Raw genomic sequence first — 15,725 nt, 5'->3', positions numbered from 1 at the left:
AAACTCCATTAAACTCTACACTATTTTGTCAATAAAGATCCAAACCACTTACCCTCCATTGTAAGGGTGGTGCTGATCCGAACTGCTTGGGGTCTGATGTTCAAACACACTGCTGTCAGGCGCCGTCTCCGAGGCCGCTCTCATTTGTGCCCTATGGAACCTAACTTCGTCCTCGACCTTCTCCCGCTGCTTCTTCGACATGCGCCCAAATTTAACGGCTGCAAAAGAGATCGTAACTTATTATAACAACTCGCACGCACGTGTCGCCGAAACTCGGTAATCTTATCGCGAGGACAAACAAGTGAAAGTTACTTTGCAATATTTATCGAGTGGCCTGCGCTTAATTGACCACTGGGATCGCGCTCCCGATTAATTATCTACCATCATAATTTCCGTAATCTATAATTACCAAATTAATGCAGTTCTCTCGAGAAACGTATTACGGTAGAATAAGAAATCGATTCGACTCGAAGTCGATGGCTTCGAATGTTACAAAGATCGCTTTATCTATTGATGGATCAACTGATCGTTGCATCTGGGTTAATTGACACGCGACGAACGAGTATCGACCCGACGAAGTCGGGAAAGAACGAGGTGAATGGGGGTCGAAGCACGAGTGCCCCGCTCGTTTCGAGCGCCCCGACGTCGACGACGTCCCAAAGAAACGTTCTGATTCGAAGAATGCGGAAGTTCTTTGCATCTCGAGCCTCGTCGTCGTTATCGCCTTGCTCAGATGCACCCACCCATCCGAGTGACGTCACTGCATCGCGAACACTTGCGACGCATGCAGCCGCGCGCGCGCGACACACTACGTCACGTGAGCGTTCAACAACCGCTAGAACCTGAATCGTTCCCCTCTTCCTTTTTCTTCCGTGTTCTCCAGTTTCTCAAGTTCATTCGCGAGTTCAGACGCGCCCCCTCCGAGCTGTTGTCACTGGAACTTCGGATTCCTCGAAAAATTTGATTCAACTCCGCGAGCAAGTGGGATCCAGCCGCTTGCCTTGAAACGTGTTAAGTAATTTCATTGCTGAAAGTTCCAGTGTGCGCTGAAAATTTTGTCGCTAGAAGTTTGACTATTTAGGAATCGGTAACTTCGTATTTGCTTAACACGGCTTTTATACTTTTCCACAGTTTTCTGAATTTCACTTTCTGTTTTAATGACAATGTATTTTCTCTGGAAATGAGTGATACTGTTAGCTATAGATAAGCTTGAGCATAATGGGTACTACATAAAATCGAAGGAACGTTTTTCAATTGTGCTATAGAAAATGTTTTCAGACAATGGACTGTTATTATTCATTCATACATATGGTAATAGGCAGTGCATTACATAATAAATGGTATCATTTATAAGGTTTCGTATTTTAATCGAGGGATCAATAGGTTGAAAATAGTCCCCTCCCAACAGTATTATGGTTTTATCTTTGTATAATATAGGTACTTGTCACGAGTATTTTTAGTTATCAGGAAGATTTATCTCGCTTTATTTTTCATTATCATTTTCCCCTCGTTTTCCTTCATTTTTTATTATCATTTATTCTTTTTATTTTATATTACATTAATTTTCTCTGTTACTGTTTACTAATATTTTTACAATAATTATTATTATTTGAATACCATCATCAATTTACTAACTGAGCAACTCATCTAAAAAATCATCTATTACATATACAACAAAAGCCTGCACTATAATAAATAATTCCCACAATACTAGACACCCCAAAACCCAAAATCTAAACTCTAAAAAAGTTCCTCCATTTCAAAATAGTCTCCAACTAAAAATCCCGAACTACAGAAAATATCGAACCCATTTCCCCAAGGCTATCCATTTACTCCAACTACTCTCGTCACCGTCCCAGCAAACGGACGACACGAAACCCCTTGAAACACGCTGTACATCCAGCGCAAGCGATCCCCAGCTGATGTACTCCACTCTTTCCCAAAGGATTAAGCCGGATTCCATGAAGAAGACGATCGTCCAGATCGCGACCCCTCGGCAGGGGTAGCACAGAAGCGTCGCGATCGTTTCACGGAACAAATCCTTCCCGTAGATCCGTCAGCGATAATCTCGTCGCTTCTCACGGGCCAGGCACCGTCTTGGAGCATTTGCGCTCGTTGATAAGGGGAGTCGGCTCGCCTCTGCGTGCACTCGCTCGCGCACACGCTCGGCAGAAAGTGCATCGTGTGCTACCGGTGGCGCGAGCGCGCGCACTCTTCCTGTTGTCGTCTCTCTCCCTCTCTCACTCCCTCTCTCACTCCCTCTCCATTCCCGCTCTTCGTGCTATCCGTCTGTTTCCGTCGGTCCCCGACGATCCTCTGCCCTCCTCGTCGCTCGTCAGCCACGTTCGGTCGATCACCCTCCGCTTCTACCTCTTCGTTCGGTCCGAGCTTCTCTCTCGTTCGCTGTACGATCCCGATAGCGGTTCAGCTGGCAGCTGACGTCGCGCGTGTCTCTCCCTTTCGCCCCGAGTCCCCCGAACGCTCCGACGAACCGTCTCCTACTCTGTCTCTGTCCCGCGCCCGCCAGAGAGGGCTTAACACCCTTCTCCTCCCTCCCACCGCCACCCGCGATGCAACGTGATTGCATCGCATGTGCGTGAAGTCACGCGCGTGTTGCGCCGCGCACTCTGGTCCACTTTGCTCGGGATTCGTGGCGGCGAGATTGAAACGCGTTTCCGGAAGCGATGTTGACGCTTTTCGGAGTGCGTGCTCGATCGCTGGGATCGACCGCCGCGACCGCCTGAGTGGGGACGGACGGGAGGCTGGGGGGTTGGGAAGGGTTGATGTGGAAGCTTTTTTGTTCAACCTGTTACGAGATGATGGAGAAATGGATGCACCGTTAAGGACCCAGTTGCTGATCGGAACTTGATTCCTGGTCAGTTTAGTATTTCGAAAGATGTGTGCGGTTTATTTTGAGAGACATTTGTTACAAAATGTTAGTCAATAATTGTTACCTATTTTAATATTTATAGGTGAATTTAGATAGCTGGTAGCGAAGTGTAATTTAAGTGGTCAGCTATTGCTCCCTTTACATATTTTATGTTATGAACTAAATTATGATTTAATTATTATTATTTTTGAAGTTTTCTCAGTAACAAATGATGACACATAGATTTATATGAATAATAAAACATGTTTTGTACGGGGTTAGTTTTTTGAGGAGTACATTAGGAAAACCATCGTTCTTTCTCTTAAGTGGTCAGGAACTGGATTTTTGACAATAGTGGAAATTGGAAACGTAATGAGGATTAATGTTCACAATGAATGGTAAGAACGATAGAACTTACAAATTTAGTACATGTAGTTCATCTATTATACATATTTATCAACTTAATGTTTTCAATCTTCATAATCTTCATAATCTGATTGTGAGTAAAGTACTGAATTTACTCAATCAAGACAAATAATTAAATCCATTACTGGAATAAGAAGAAGCTTTAGCTACCACATTCCATAAACTTCCTAATATTCAAATAATGACTGTTATTGGAGTGTTAAATTGAATTCTATTAATTCACTGAGACGAACCAAGAGGATCAAGATAGATATGATTAAATATTAGTAATTATTAACACTAGATTTCTGCTTCTTAAATACGAGTTTATCCCAAAAAAACATGCGTCTAGACTCATCTCTTTTTAGAAGGTTACTTTTCCAGAAATCCCGTCTGTGTCAACGTTGGCATTGAATGAAACAAGCGTCAATGACCTCTTAGCGAAGATTCCTCTACAACAGTTGGATTTTAAAAGAGTATTTTTGTATTTGAAGACCCGCGGGTGAAGAGCTGCGTGGGAATGTTGACTTTGAAATCAGGGAGCCCGAGTTTGATCGACAGAGGGGTTGTTAAAGTTGTTTTAACTTTTAACTGTTTGCTGCATGATTCTCTCTCGGTTGTGAAAGAAATTTATTGGATAGAAAAACACATAAAAATTACGACACAAATGCTAATAGATAGGTATGTAAACTTGATATATCACAGCGTAAATATATCCAAAAACATTTTTGTAAGAAGGAGAATCTTAAATAGTAAATGATTATGATACTTCCACGGAGAATTTATCTTAAAAAATAGAATGCACCCTTTCACTGAACTTGAGAGCAGAACAGCCGTTGTGGATAAATTGATAGCCGATATCGTCCGCTTCTCACGCACTGGTTAAACGATTCGATGTCAATGATCCCAGAAAGATGACGCGCTGCATTTTCATCGCGACACGTGGTGTTCCCAACTGACTAAAACCACGATTTTCTGTGATTTATAAATAGCAATTAAAACGAGAAACGGTAGAATATTTGAAAAACGTGCGTATAAAATTCCACAACAGAAATTTAATATCCGTTTAGCACGCAGCGAAGCTGCCAGATCACTCCAGTGATAAATGTTATTTTAAACCGCCGATTAGAGGAGGAAGCAGTCGAATAAGAAGAGGACTGGATTCTTATCGAGTACTTGCAAACGATGGGTAAGCATGCGGACGATTATCGAACAAGCAACTTGTACGATTAAGATATTTCAGAACCTTGTGAAACTGATCCAACGAAACTGCTCCCTTACCTTGGAAAGTCTATCCTTATCACCCCACCGCTCTAAGTATAACACAAAGATAGAATTTCCTGTAGTGCCAGTTATTTAGAATCATCTGTTTTAACATCCCTTTGCGACAAAGGTTTAATTCAAGAGAAAGTGATTCACATCGTCGACGAAATTCATTTCCACGTATATCAAACACAGCCGCGGTTTCATTCAGCCCCGACCGCAGCGTCCTGCATTTCGGCTACTACTTATCAAACGCGGCATTTATCTGACAAGCAGAAACCTGAAATCTAGCTGAGTGTTCATTAAAAAAGTTTACAAGCACTCGCGAAAACCAGCCGACGTAACAGAGTCAGAAACACTCTACTCGTGTGTACACGTTTCTCTACTTGGCCGCAGACACTTCAAAGACAATCCTCTTTTTCACAATCATATGTGTTAAATACTTTCATCAAGGATAGTGCATATATTAAAACAAGCAAAAGTTGAATCGAGAAGAGGATCGCGAAAGACGATTCAGGTTTTCAGTGATAGGAGACTGTCCGAGTTCCCTTGATAGTGAACCTTGAAGCAAGTTTAGAATTGACTCTGAACCATGAACTAGTTTTGAGACATGGTTTTAGGAACGATTTTCATTTTTGATGCTCTTTGATGTTGCTTTTGAATATTGACGCAAGATCTAAGAGAAAATATTATTCACTATAACATTTGTGAAGAAGAAAATGAGAAATTCTTATGCAATGATTGAGAAACAATTTTCATGAAATATTAGATATCTGAACATCACTCTCTTCAAGTGAGTAACTTTCTTGTCTCATGAACCAACATACAGAACCATAAAACATTGAAAGAACCAATTACCTAACTTCACTAAAAACAGACATGCAACAATTGCCAACTTTCGACTGGAAACAGTACATAAGGGAACATTTTTCTATTAAAAAGCACGTCCCAAAGGAAAATCGTAGATTTGAATTTTACAATCATCTACCTTCAACAAACTCCTGACACCTTCGCAACCATTTCTAAAGACAGCCCCAGTTCCCTCAATCTCTACATCTCCATCACGAATTTTTCCACGCATGGAGTACCAAAAGCTACCTGTCAGTTGAGAAAGTCAGGCCTGGATGCTTGCGCACGAATGTCGTTAACGTGTCCAAGACAGGCCGTGGCTCGGCCCGATAAGGTGTAGCAACGCGGTAAGAGGTCTAGCCGTATCGAGAGGAACGAGAGAGAAAGAGAGAGAGAGAGAGATATCGTGCGGAGGTGTCGGGGGCAGAGAGGGGTCGGGTCGGGAGAGGAGGGCTGGACAGCCTCCGATAAAGGGTCGTGCACCCCGAGCGGCACGCGTGGCCGCCGCTATCCCCGTGTATCTGATCTACCGCGCGAAACCGCTCTGAATCGGCTGTTTACGAGTGACACGTAGTCATGGCGATGCGTACCAGTGTAAATTTGCTAAACTGATCACCCGAAACAGAGAGCGCGCGATACGATCGCGTTCCACGCGACACTCTCAATGAACCCCATTGACAACGCCTCTCGAGTCTTCGCATCGATTTTGCTCCTCGACGAGGAGCGAACGCGGGCGACGCGAGTGCTCGTTCAATTTTCGCGAACGCGCCCGTTCACGGGACATGTCGATCGGTTGCTCCAGTGGACCGTACTTTTGCCTCGGTGTCGTGTACCGTCGTGTACCAGTGCAGAAGTACGTGTACAGCAAAGAGGGAACGGGCTTACGTGTCGTGTAACTTAACGCGCGATAATGCTCGAAACAAAGAAATTTTTTCTCGTATCGCGAGTGGCTGCACTACTGGTAAGACCTACTAACGCGACACTTGCGATTGCTCGCCAGTTCCTGCTAATCTAGCAGACTAAATCGAGAGCAAAAGGTTGACTACTTTTTTCGAGTTCTACGAAGCTGAGAGTAAAGCTTCTTTAGGGGTTGGAAAAGATTCTAAGGGGGTCTCTAATCATAATGCGCAATTTTTAATGAGTGACTGACAGTTTGTAGAATTTTGATCCACTTTTACGAGGGTAAGAGTAGTACATAAAAAGAGTGGTCATACAGACCTTGCAAAAGTTTCCTAAGTAGATTTAAACAGGGTACACTTTTGTAGGACCTGTTTGGGACCTTTGTAAAATTTACAAAAGTAGCTTGACTTCGGTAAAAGTAGCATTATTAAATTTACAAAGTCGACTCTTACTGATTCTGTTAAACTCGAGCTTGTTACAGTATTGTAAATTCTACAAGAGTCTTCAATAACTTCAGCTGAATATTTTTTCGGTGTATGAGTGGTAATTTACGAAATATTTATAATTAAAGTTACTGCTTCTGGCTTCGTTATAAAAAGAATTTGAAAATTTGAAGTTATGAATATTTGAAAATGTAAAAATTTATGTGTATGAATACTTAATAGTTTGAATATCTGAAAGGTTCTAAACCCGATACTTTGCTAAGGTAAAGCGCAACTTGAATTCCTAATACCTCTCATAAGAATACATAATCTATGACTTGTACCAGGGTCCCAACTTCGCCATAGGCAAGTCACATTGAACACAGATTATATTTGTCCGATTCGTTAGTCGTCTACCAGTCGATTGCCCACAGAGCGACGATCGTTGCTCAACCATGTCGATTATGCTGCTCATTAGACGCTAACTTAATGTAAATCCTCGCAACCTTGGGTACCGCGGAGCGCAAGAAACAGGAGGCTACGATAATCGGTAATGTGCACTCACCATCTCTGGACATGCCGAGGCGTAGGCACTTTTGCAACCGACAGTACTGGCACCGGTTTCTGTTTACACGGTCGACCACGCAATTCTTGTTCCGTGGACATTGATAGTTGACGACCGACGACTGGGACCGCCTGAAGAAGCCTTTGCAGCCCTCGCAGGTGATCACGCCATAATGGACGCCGCTGCTTTTGTCGCCGCACACCTTGCACGGGATTATTTCGATCTGGGCTGAAAGCACAAAGAGACAAACTCTGTTAGTCAAATATGTTCAGCCAACACCGTAATCGTTCTCGATTGCATCGAAAATGTGGCTACCTTGCTTGCAACCGAGTGAAGGGAAATTATAGTCGTATTTGTATTAAGAGATTCAGCTGATAGGATAATGGAAGGTTGCCAGTTAAGGTCCTTCAAAATTGCATGGGATGCTTAACCACTTTCACTTTTTGTTAGCAACAAATTGATCGATAATGATACTCGAAGTGGTACTTATAAGCTACTCTTGTTTCAAGAGATTCGCAATACTTTCGCTATCGATTTCAATTTGGGGATTCATAACAGATAATCGCATTAATCGCATACGTCTGATAGCAGAAACCAGGTTAAACGTGCAGTGAAAATAGCACGCGACAAAATTGGTTGCAGTATTACAAATTGATGGCATTGAATTTCTAACATTTCTGACGTAACTGTTGACTATTCCTTCGGGGCGTATGGTTTTGATTTTCGTAATAAAATATCAGTCGCGGTTATTTTTAGATCAGGCCAATGTCCGTTTTCGTGAAGACGAGCATTTGTTTACCGTTTCATCATTTCGCGATAGCAACGCGTATCAAGAAGGAAATACGAATCGTCCGATGTTTTACACACTGACGCTTTATTCCTGGCTCGTCAAAGTTCATCATACCATAGTATATTTATGGATAACCTTTCGATTGGGAGACAATACTAGACGCTGGGTCCTAGTGCAATGCAACCGTGGCTGCGTTTAAATGCATCATCAACTGTCTGCTAGTCTCACCAGAGATTTCGTATCACTTAATGTGCTGCGATAACGGCACGATAAATTCGCCGACGTTCCAGCTGGAAAATCAAGGCTAGGAAGAGGCGAAGCTCGGTTAACGCCATAAATATGACATAAAGACACCTTTGATGTGCTGAAATTTCCATACTGTATAATTTACTAGACTCACAAATTATACTGACTCGTTGCAAGGAAATGGAGCTCAATGTTCCCCTTAAACTTACTTTTCTCTTCGGAACGACCATAATTTGTATTTTAGTAACAAAAACAATTGCATAAAGTTCTCCATTTTCGGAGGTCTACATTACAACTACAGACACGATAATTACAAATATTTATCAAGGGTATTACGCCACCGAGTACCTCGTATAGAATTGACTTGGATCCTTCGATCATCCAACAGAGTGTTCTCTGGACTTGGAATCTGCATAGGCACCCTTGTCCTCGTCGTTTCCGGTGGCTGAGGGCTGGTACTGTCCGCCCCCCAACTTGGCCCACCGAATGTCGAGAGACTTCCCTCCATTTACGGTCCACGCGGTCGCGTTTCATTTAAAATTCACTAACAACTCATGCTTGGAACACATTGCGGTGGTTCTTTACCCTTACAATGACTCTCTAGTCATTCGTCACCCACTTGTCACGATTCAAGTCACACTATTGTTTCTTATATTACTAATAAAAAAATCGTAAGAGTCATTCGTTGAAAATAATTTTAGACAGTTCTTCAGGTCAGTTAAGGGGTAGGTTAGTCCAAAACACTGTTCCATCGATCACAAGATTATTTATCAAATAGAAGACACTGGATGCTTGCGTTTGAATATGCTAAATGGTAGAAATGGAGTTAGCACTACTAGTAGTATCAAGTTGGTACAGGTACTAACTACTAGTAGAACTAGTACAATTAGTAGGAACACACTGATTCTTGATTATTCGAGAAGGCTGCTTGAATGCAGATTCTTACAGGCTAGCTTCTTTTATAGAGTATTGTCTTGCTACAAGTTTACAACCTCGAGGCAAGTAGGTACTTAGAGAATATAAGGAACTTGTTTCTGAGGTCAGGTTACAATATTACTCTAGCAACTAGAGTTAGTCTTTTCACAAACAAGGATGAAGTCAAATGAAAAAAATGATTCCAAGAATACTGAGACTTCTTTAGAAAATCTGCAAAGAAAGGTCACCACCCCTCTGCATATGCAGTAACTTCTTATCTTAAACCAACTATTTATATCTAGCTGTACTTAAAGGAAGAGTATGCCAGCTCATCTTTTTTCAACTATAATACAAGTATGTAGTAGCTATATGTAGCAACCTAGCAACCATGCAATTAACCTCTTCTTTATACCTAAGGAAACCAGAAACCTCCGTACTCTTTAAATAAGTTGTTTAATCTTTCATCTTCCAGAAAACAAGAATCAATAACAACTCTCTACTACCCATACGTTAAATAACTAACGAAAAAGATAAGGCAAAAGAAGACCAGCACCCAGAGCAAAGAATCCAGATTTCAATCCCCCCCGAAACAATCTCCAAGCAAGCTTATTTATACACCCCATAACCTGGATTTCGACCAAGAATACACCCCAATCCCTAGGAAGCAACCCTAAATCAATCCCGCTGGGGCTTATGCCCAGCGCGGCGGTATCATCGTCTCGTGGAAAGCACGCGACAAATTCCGTGCCTCGGCTTAAACCCCGTCGCTCATCGATCACCAACCTTCCTCCTCCCCTCCCAGGAGCAGAGTCTCGATGGACGATCCAGCGTGGCGGGTACCAATCAAAATAATCCACCCTGGGGGCGAAGGGAGGCCGTGAAACGTCGGGAAACGCGTGGAAACGAACGCGTTGCGGCGGTGGGGACGAGGAAAGAAGTCCGAGGAAACATCAACCGAAGGGGATAGAAAGAGAAGAAATGCGGCTGCTGCAGTGGCTCACGTTGCCCTCTATTTTCGTTCTCAGCTCGGTAATGCGGCGTCTATATCGCGCTGCGAGGGCGCTAAAGCGAGAGAGAAGTCAGAGGGTGCGGGAGAGCGCGATAGAGACGACGAGCCTACAAGAGAGACGAAAAAACAGAGAGACGAGAGCTGCCCGAGCGAGAACGACGTGCTCGCGCGCGTCGCCAGCGCGCGGCAGGGCTGTGTCTGTGCACCGCACAGAGAGGGCTACTGTATTGGAGCGAGGAGGATTCGGTGCGGCCCTCTGTGTCTGTGTATCGTGCCTCTCTCGTCCGACAACTCTAGCGCCACGAGTAGCGTCGAGGCGCTTGCACCATACGGTCGAACATTACATAACCGAGAACGATGAACCCAGAGTACAGTCACCCGGCACGCTCGCATCTTTGACGTGTGTCACGCCGTTGCCTCGAGCGGAGTGCAACGCTGGGGCCTCCTATACCCGGAACTACCGAAATCGAAGCCACTTTGCGACGTGGCCGTGCTTTGTCCGACTGGACGCCCACACTACGCTCTCTATTCGCAGCGAACACTGGGTGGCTCAGAAATAAATGGGCAGACTTTGACGGATTTCATTCTCTCTCCTGAAATGGGAGAGGATCTAGTAATCGGAGTCCTGGAAACGCTACATTTTCCTTAGCGTACTGCTTTTGCTTTCACTTTATTATGTGGGTATTCTATTTGCTGTAATATTATATCTTTTGAGAAATTGAGGATGTTGTTGTTTCATATTCTTAAGTAAGCTACTCTTGCAGATGATTTGGATTGATTAATGATTCTAAAATGAAATATTAATATTCAAAGGCAAAGTTATGGATTTCTATAATTCTGTATTACGTGTTTTGATATTATTCTCTTTTTAAAAAGAAAAAGTCCTCCGATTCAGTGTTCTGCTAACAAATACAAATTTTGTCTTAGAGATTTTAATTAAGACTTAGAAAGCAATGTTTTGAAAATGCAATTTATACAATTTTATTTCGTAATCATAGAATTTAGGAGTATTATATGCTCCAATTCTAGTAGTAACAAAGAAGATTAATCACCATTACAATTTATTAAATAACAAGGAATCTGTATATTAAAGTAGAGGGACTTAAGACAATTCGTGATTCTCAAAGTTCGCAAAGCTTGGTCATTTATTTCTGTGACACTCGGAGTGTATAATATAGACTAACTTCGAGTGTTTATTAAACTGCGAAACTTCTTAATTTCAGGAGTTTTAATAACTGAAAATTATCCAGATATTCAGAGTCTTCTGTGTAAATCCACAGACAATGTTAGCATTTTCCACTTGCTCGTATGGACGAAAGTTAGAACTGTATTCACGAACGTCTCTGACTACCAAGCAAAAGATATTGAAAGATTAGACACTGGGGAGTTGTCAGAATTAGTAAATCGAGGTTTAGAGTTCGGTTCGAGTGTCCAGCATCAGATTGTACGACAGAAATAGATAAACAGTTACGAAATATCGCTCAACGTCACTCGGTCTTCCGTGAAAACTTTCTCGTAAACAGATGTTCATTTACATAAAAATCTCTTATTTATCTCACTAGAATTCGCTACAAGTTTCTTGGATCAGTGAAAAACATTGAAATTTGTTACGAATATTAGATTGGAATGTATCGTGAAAAGTAAATTGAAACCAATTCGAAACCCAATCATCGAAACTCGTAAAGCCCACAAGTAACACCCAAATTAACTCTTTGAGTGTGGTGGATCAACTACTTTACCCGTGCCACATTTCACACTCGTGCAGAAATCCTGCAACTGTATCGGTTAACTATACACACCGATGCCACCAAGCGTTTAATGCATAACCTGCCCTAACCACTAAAACACCTGTATCTGCAAACAGCAATCAAAGGTCTAAACCCTCTCTCCTATCCAAATAACAACTCGTTGTTGTGTATCGAGTTCTACTTCAAACTCGTCGCTGTAAAAGATTCTACACCAAGGATAAATAAATCGAACAGGGTAGCGGCGAAGTACCATCGAAGCCAACAACGTCAAAACCAGTTAATCACCTAGCTCATCATTACTTCCTTCGAGTGGTTGCCTTAAGGTTTTCCAGACGAAGTAAAGTAAATTGAGCAAAGCAAAAGAACACGGCAAGCAGAATTCTCGAAACCGGAGCCCCATGGTACCGTGGCCTCTTTGAAGCCAGTCATTCTGAAGATTTTAGTAGCGTAGGTCTGCTTTGCAACCCGCCGCGGCTAATATATCCGGAAATAACGAAATTTGAACTACTTCCTTGTACCGTTCGCCTCTGAACTGGTTCCATTTGAGATAACTCGAGGCGAGGGAAGAGGACCTTAAAGCGATGTACAGAGAAAGAGAGACGAGCTGGCGGGTCATAAGATTTTATGACTGAGGAGAAAAGAGGGAGGGGGGAGATTGAAATAAATGAAACGCGACGTTTGAAGAGGCTATTATATATATCTATCAACGCTCAAGCCCTAAAAGTTTCTAATTTAGGATACTTCGATGGCCCGTGACTCCCAATGAAACTTGAGACAAACAAGTTTCTTAAAACGATCGAAATAGTCGAGCTGCGAAACTCGAAGGGCATAAGATGGACGTTAGGAAGTCGCGCATGGACGGATGTGGAAGATGTTACGACTGGAATTACATTTTCATGTCGATTGAGTTACGACCGAACGAAATTATTGGAGAAGACGACGAGAGGTGGATATTACGTTTCAATATTCCCAAGCGAATTCGAACTTTGCGTAACTCTGCGCTGATAGATATCTGACGATCGATGCTATCGGACAAATGGAACCGATGTTCTACACTGACACTTGGTATCTACCATAATTTGCGACAATTCGATTAAAATCAGCGCTAATAAAGATAAATGCAGCTTCGAGATTATGAAATATAGAATAACAAGCTCACGTGTTAACTAAAGGAAGTGGTTAGAAGAATCTTTAGATCCGATCAAATTACAAGTATTCAAGATGTTCGAGAGTGGCGAATTGAACACGTCTCGCGCAAAATTCAGTAGAAAGTGGTTTCCACAGGTCCGGCCACAGCGAGCAGACGCACTCCCGCGTCCCGCCGCGTAAAAATCGAGAACGCAAGTGGCTTGGGATGCCGATGGCACGGCACGGAATACCAATCGAGAGAAACTTCCAGCGTAACGAAGTGAAACAAGGAACGCGTCGCAACGCGTCGAACACCAGGAGAAGCAATATCCAATTGTCAGAGCGTGTCGCGTAATCGTCGAATCCGCTATCTCGCGGCATCTATCGTTCAATGACGTCGATAAGCGGCCGCCTGTCTTCCTCGTGTTGCCTATTAGCGCGACGGTGTTGTCAACTTTCGTCACCATTTACCATAACCGAAACCCAATCCGATCCGCTGGCCTCGTCGCGGCTGCTCCGCCACCGGAAGACGTTTCTCGATCATCCCGTGCTGCGAGATGAACCCGTGGACACGTTCACAAATAGCCAATCGTTTTCACCGCGACAGAAACGTTCCACAAGCGCGAGTAGGCGCGCGCGCGCGCGAGTCGTCGCGTAGCGGCCGCGCAAGCGCCGCATGTAAAGCGAAACGTTGCACACGCACAAGACGAGCCTGCACACGCACTCACGCACGCGCGTGTGCACGGTCGCACACGGAGGTCGGGGAGCTCGGGTCGCACGTTTTCCACCTGGAGCCTTTCCAGCCAGCGATGATCACTTTGTTGGCTGCACTGAACACTCGCGCGCACGGAATGCCGCGTCCGAGCGACACAGCCTGCCCGTCCGTTCGACAACGCGTCGACGGCGGCGCACCATCGTCCTCTGCCTCCCGCTCGGCCACCACGAAAACACCCACAGTTTCGGCGAGGCTCGTCGAATTCCGAGACGCGAGTCGACACGGGCCGCGGCGCGGCCGAGGAGAGGCGAGGACGCGAGTGGCTGGAACGGACGTGAAATGCTGCCCGCGGACGGGTGAAAGGTGCGAAAGGGGAGAAAGGAGCGTGGACAGCGGAGAAAGAAGCGAAGAGGGCCAAACGAGGAAAATGCTGGTGGAAGCGCGCCGGAGGAACGACGGAGGCGAACGTACTCGTCGGCCGAGCGGGACCACTGGCGCGCGCACGCACGCACGCACTCACGCACACGTGTCCGCGCGGGTCGCTCGCTCGCGCGCGCGCGCGCTCACACGTAGGCAGCCGCACACGGACGCACCGCCGCGTTTCCTTCCTCCGCGGCGATTTCGGCTGTCTCCTCCTCGGCCGACAGCGACGCGCGCGTGCACGACGCCCGTGCGAACCGCGACACACGCGGCGCCCGCGCCTCCTCGACCGCCGTTGCACCGCGCGCGCGACAGCTTCCTGCCTCGGGCCAGGTCGCGAAAACTCGCGGAAACTCCGCGACCGTCTGCCGCATGAATATTTTCGGGGGTTTGATGAACCTCGGAGCGCGAGTCGCTGCGAGAGAAAGGAGACGAACAAAGGGAGAGAGAGATAAGCGGACAGAGGAGGATGGAAAAACTAATGGAGGAGGGGGCGGGGCAGGGAAACAAAGAAAAGTAGGGGCAGAGATATAGCGACGGAGATAGAAAAAAAGAGGGAGGAGGGGGGAGAATAGCGGGAGTAACCGAGGGAAAAAAGGCACCGAGGAGTTGGTGGCAGATAGGCGAGGGGGAGAGGGAGATAAAAAAAGACGGAAGCAGAAAAAGGGGGGGAGTTTAGGGAGAGACAGAGAGAGGAGTGTTAGAAAGGAAGAAGAGAGAGAGAGATGTGTTTTTCGGGGACCGGCGTTAGCGGGTTGGCATCTCACAATATGTCAGAACTCCCCGCACCCCCCACCTTCGAATGACGCTCTGCGTCGGGTCACTGAACTGTGCGCGCCTCCGCCGATGATGCCTCACCCTTCGCTCTCCCCTCCCCGCCCGCCAGCGGCGCCCCTTCCACCCGCGCAATGCGAGCGCTGCCGACCTCAGCCGAGCCGCCACGATCGTCGACTGCGCAACTCCGAGCGGTCACGGAAACGCGCGAGCGCGTAAGGCGCGCTTTCCGATCTCCGTGCGCGTTAACTTTATTAGCGCGGGCTCGTTAAGGGCAGCCGGCTCTTCTAAATACACGTGCGTATCGTGTTTCCCTGCGACGACGCGCTCGGAAACTGTCGCCCCGGAAAGTTCGTCTCCGTGGACGAACCGCGCCAGCCGCGACTAATTAAAGAACCACGATGGTTTTCCGTTTACTCCCGCCGTTTACGACTCCCCCAACTTTGATTGAGTAGCAGCTTGCGCGACGACATAAAGGATTCGGCCGACGGGGGATAATGAAATTAGAGATTCCTTTCGATAACAGGCGGGGATTTTTTTACGAGCAGCTCTCCCGACTAACGAGCGCCGCGTAGCGTTTTATTGCCGGCATAATTCGATGAGGATAAAGACGCCGCGTTTATGGGCATGCCTTTCCCCTATTGAATTATATTCGGCCCAATGGGTAGCTTCGTGAAATATTACAACCGTCGCGGTTGAAATATGTT

At 45.2% G+C, this 15,725-nt stretch overlaps 1 protein-coding gene across 7 annotated transcripts in view; it reads right to left on the bottom strand.

Moving 5' to 3' along the window:
• The window catches only part of Hr3 (nuclear hormone receptor 3 ROR-beta), a 106,490-nt gene that overhangs the window by 11,653 nt on the left and 79,112 nt on the right, over window positions 1-15,725 (bottom strand). For all 7 annotated transcript variants that reach the window (XM_076388302.1, XM_076388303.1, XM_076388298.1 and 4 more), the window contains exons 2-3: window positions 7,274-7,501; window positions 53-218 (exon numbers count right to left, since the gene is read on the bottom strand). In XM_076388302.1, coding sequence (XP_076244417.1) covers window positions 53-218; window positions 7,274-7,501 — 394 coding nt within the window. The remainder of the gene's footprint in view (window positions 1-52; window positions 219-7,273; window positions 7,502-15,725) is intronic.

Source organism: Calliopsis andreniformis, chromosome 12, assembly GCF_051401765.1.
Source record: "Calliopsis andreniformis isolate RMS-2024a chromosome 12, iyCalAndr_principal, whole genome shotgun sequence".
Lineage (NCBI taxonomy): Eukaryota > Metazoa > Arthropoda > Insecta > Hymenoptera > Andrenidae > Calliopsis > Calliopsis andreniformis.
Note: the sequence above shows the minus strand (reverse complement) of the source record. Positions and strands in the feature narration are given on the sequence as shown.